The 4,622-nt window shown below is 43.4% G+C and overlaps 1 protein-coding gene across 1 annotated transcript in view; it reads right to left on the bottom strand.

Annotated features, from left to right (window-relative positions):
• Positions 1-289: 289 nt before the first annotated feature.
• PLB1 (phospholipase B1) overlaps positions 290-4,622 on the bottom strand; it is a 127,749-nt gene continuing 123,416 nt past the window's right edge. The window contains exons 50-51 of the mRNA XM_019526696.1: positions 1,521-1,595; positions 290-974 (exon numbers count right to left, since the gene is read on the bottom strand). Of these exons, the coding sequence (XP_019382241.1) occupies positions 759-974; positions 1,521-1,595 (291 nt within the window). The 3' untranslated portion in view covers positions 290-758. The remainder of the gene's footprint in view (positions 975-1,520; positions 1,596-4,622) is intronic.

The following is a 4,622-nucleotide window of genomic DNA, read 5'->3' on the forward strand; positions in this document are numbered from 1 at the left end:
TTTTTTTTTTTTTTTTTTTTTTAAATTGAGACTTAGTATCTCAAAACTTACAGCTTTTGCTTGGATCCAACAAATAAAGTCCTGTTCCCAGAGGAGTTTTCCATCTACTGACTCCTCTGTGAAATCCTATGAAATATGAACTTTAATTTCTACCCAGGAGAACATTTACAGTCTTTTCTCCAACACCTGATGAAGGGTGTTTGTGCCAGAAAGCTTGCAATTAAAGACCTTTTTTTGCAAAAATCTTGTTGGTCTAATAAAAGATAATCACCTCTACTACGAACACCAATTGCTTTTTCCTCTAGACCAATATGGCTACAACCTGGATACCTGTTCCTTTTTTGTGTCACTTACCTCTTCACTGGAGAATAGCTAAAACTCCATAATTGTGATATATCATTTTATTCTGTATAAGCATGCCATAGAAAACAGTTGAACCTGTACTGCATAAGGCATGAATAGTTTTCTCACTTCATGTTAGGACTTGATATGTAGGGTAATTTTCATCCCATAGATGATTAGTACACCTAGAAGGAAGAAGCCTTGATATATACATTTCATTCCTTTTTAGGCATGCCTACATGCAGAAGACACTGCCAGGTTAGCGCATGCTCTACTTCCATGTACAGTCAAGGTGATCTAGTTCAAATTCACTGGCAGTCCATTTAGATGATAAAACAGTTGAGTATCAAAAAGAGCTCTTTCCCATCACCCCAATTCCAGGAAAGGCAGATACAAGTTCTCTGAGAGAGTCTGTTTTATAGAAATGTTGATTTCATTTCTGTTGCAATCTGTCTCCTCTTCTGCTGCTTTCTGGATCTTCTTACCAATACAGCCCAAACAAGCAGGGAACCAACCAGGACTCCAGCTGCCGCCGCCACTATAACCGCCCAGTAAGGCACTGCTATTTCCCCTGGGCTGGAAACTGTACTTTGCAATCCACTGTTTCTTGATGTATAAAGAAAGGGATTCTCCTGTATAGGAAGGACAGAAGACTTTACTGGCCTTAGCACACTTAGGAGCAGTATTCTGCATACTTGCCAACCACCCTTATTGAAGAAGGGCTGTCCCTATTTCTTTACAATAATGTAGACCATTTCTTCATTTGGGGCCTCCCAAAAACTCCCCTAGCCCAACACATTTAAAAAGCATTGTTTTTTTCCCCAGACCCACACACGTGTTCTTTTCTTTTCCTACATTTCATATGACAGCAGTTTTGACAATGCTTTTGAGGCCAGTCAATGCAGATAATCAAATGGAAACATGCAGTCAAAAGAAAACTGGTTGAAGTAAGTTTTTACAATGGCAGCACTGAATTTTTGCGTGAAATCCAAGTAAGTAGATGTCTATGAAAACTTCCATTTTTGTCAAGAAATTAGAGCGTCTGTGTGCTCTGTAAACCAGTCTGTGCCAATGATGCAGTCTTTTAGCATGCTCAAATTACATTTCCCAGCAGGAAAGAAAAAGAAAACCAAGGTGACTCTAGGGGTGAGAATATATATATCATGGTAATTACTTACCAAACTTGGACACTTGAGTTTCATTCTGTTGTAAGTAAAGTTATTATAACTCTGTTTTCTACCAACTGGCTCCAGCTGTAGGAAGGGAAGAGGCACAGATAAGCAAGCAGACAATTTTTCTTCCTAGACCCACGTCACTTGTACAGTTACAACGTTCTATCAAGAGTAGGCAACTGTTGATCCTTCTGGATCATGGTGTATGTGCGAGAGGTCACCAGGGGCATCAATGAGAATGCCTAGCAGGAGTATGGAGCAGTGGAAGCTGCCCAGACCTTCCATCCCCCCATTCAGACCACTGAGACAGTATTCAAAAGCCAGACCGAGTCCAGATGTTTGGTACCTCAATGTTTGTGTTCTATCAGTCTCCTACCATGCTATGCTCCAGCAAGGGATTGTGGAGTATGGTGGGTCACATGACTGATTCTTCAGTGATTTTGCAACTCACAGGCCAAATTCATGGAGAACTGTTGTTCTTCCTATGGAACCACCTCCCCCAGAGAGTAAGGTACATTACAAGGACCCATCCCCTTCAGCTCCAAGTGAAAGCTTGAGCTGTTTTCTCTATCCCAAGCACAGACTGCCATTGGCATTAAAAGAAATCCCACTTTATTTTGCACACAATTCTTCCCTGGGGGAGACTCAGAGAGAGGAAGCCAACATCTGACAGATGTTAGTCACCTTGCTTAATGCACTCCTGGAAAGTACTTACATACCACATTAGTGGGGCTGGCAATCAGAGAAGCCACATAACACTGAAGACAGGACCAATCTCTGCAATACTCACCTAGACAGAATTTGTAAGGAGTTTTACCTAAGTAATGGCTGCACTGTTGTTTCTTAAACAGAGGGATAAAACTGGCATAGGGTGGGTGTCTCCCTCTCTTTAACATCTACTAATGCATCTACAGACCTCATTTGTTGAGGGGAACAGAAAAGAAAGGGACATGATAGGGTGGCATAATATTGTAACAATCCCCAAAATGGAATTGAGACAGGGAAGGAAATTTACTTCTAGGAACAAGATTCATACAATTCAATACAATTACTGGGGAGACTTTACCAGCTCTGTGGTCTGATATACAAAAATAAAAATAGAAATGGAAGGGAGATGTGCCTAGAATTGCATGAGATGAAGGACAAAAACAGAAACAAGGAGAAAGACAAAAAATTATATGCAAAAACAACTGTACATGAGAGAAGAAGCAAAACAATGGGATTCAAAGAGTTGCTGACTGTCGTGGAATTCTGCTGCTGGGTAAAGGTCAATGTCACACAAGAGCCTTAACTCTTTGGCCTGCCTGTTAGTGAATTCTTACAAGTGCATGTTATTTTTGCTAAATCATAGTGGAAGCAACAAGCATCCTGATGGGCATCCTTGGATCTACAGAGCTTGGTTCTGTACGGCTTTGTCTGTGCTCTCTCAGGTTTCAGTACAATCTGGTGTTTCCTGAACCAGGGTGTCCAGGAAAGAGTTTGGCATGAAGTCAAGAAGAAGGCCTAGCTGTGTTAAGATCTGCAGCAAGCAGCATTCATTTAATCTATGTGCCACTCAATTTTTAAACCGTGAACTCATGGCCTTGACTGCATCCTCAAGGTCTGGCCCATGCTGCAGGAGAGTCCCTCAGCATGTAGGGAGTGTACACACACTGGACCAACCATTAGGGCATGGCCTGTACTCTCCTGTGTCACTGGCCAAAGCAGTGGTCTGGTAGGGGGAAGGGGCAGGACTTCAACTGGTATATTTCCCTAGTAAGCAGCAACCCTTTGCATATCCATGCAACCATGAGGGTCAGGAACACATTTGGCCCTTGCACTCAGCAGGAGGGGCAGACAGCACAAGGGTGGGGGAAGACTCTTTTGTGCCCTCCCCATCCCTGCATGCCCACACGAATGAGCAGACACAATCTGGCCTTTTATGTGCATCAAAGAAAACCATCTTATTTGGCCCTCTGCCTGCAGCTTGCTGAGCTGCTTCAGGGAACAGAATAGGGCTGAGCAAAGCAGAACAGAAAAACAATACACTCTTAGCAATCATAGCACAGGCTCTCCATACATGGACTCAGACTGGGAAGCAGGGCAGAGCTATGAAGACAGCCACTAGTTTTAAATAAAATGGGTCCGATCCTCAGTGGACATAACAGAACTCTGGGGCAGTGACTGGAATTGCTTCACAGCAGCCCAAGATCTAGCCCTCAGACAGATCTTTTAATGCTAACAAGGCCTCATTATCCCTGGTTTTTGCCTCAACACTCCTAGGTGTACATAGGAAAGGGGGAGCAGCACAGATAGAACACAGTTTCGCGGTGAGGAGTAAGGAGCATTCATGTTTGGGAAATGAATGGCAGACAAGGGAAACATTGGACTGCCCCCCTCCGGGAGCTGGTATGTGGTAATGGAAGCCCACTCTTGATTTATGACCTGCATCCACAGACTCATGCACACTTACTTAGCAGACAACCAAGTTCAATTGTTTAACTTCACCAAAAGACAATCTACCTTGATTTAGTCTACTGGCACAAACCTGGGGGGAGGACCCCTGCTGCCACATCTTTGGGGTAGGGACAGAATGTTGCAGTGGTGTAAAGTATCCATAGCCCTCCTTTCCATACCAGGGTCCCTGGGGAATGGCACAATCCCAGAAGTGCCAGAAGGCTCACAATGTGAGAGGGCTTGGCTAAATGGGAATGCATGAGTCAGCACATTGCTCCTGCAGATTTCCCTGGCAGGACTCTGGCAGAAATTTAAAGCTGTCTTTCCCCCAACAAATCCCTGAAGCAGGGCAGAAAAGAAATGCCCCACTCCACCTTCCACGTGGGAAACAGGATTTTGTTTTGTTTGGGTTCATTATAAAGGGAAAATTAATTAAAGATGATCTTTGGAGATAGGCAGGATCAAATGTTCACCCATGTTGATTTTTGCTTTAATACAACTTGGTTGCCAAATCAGGAGGTACTTTCCCTGTAGACAGATCTTTAAACATTTCCCACCTCCATTTGGAGCACTGAAGAAGGATCCCTGCTAGGATTACATTGCTTTATCCCAGTGGTTCTCAACCTTCTTAGAGTCAAGGCACCCCTTGGAAAATGCCAGCTCTTACTTTTC

Source organism: Gavialis gangeticus, unplaced genomic scaffold, assembly GCF_001723915.1.
Source record: "Gavialis gangeticus isolate Ggan-Ray unplaced genomic scaffold, GavGan_comp1, whole genome shotgun sequence".
Lineage (NCBI taxonomy): Eukaryota > Metazoa > Chordata > Crocodylia > Gavialidae > Gavialis > Gavialis gangeticus.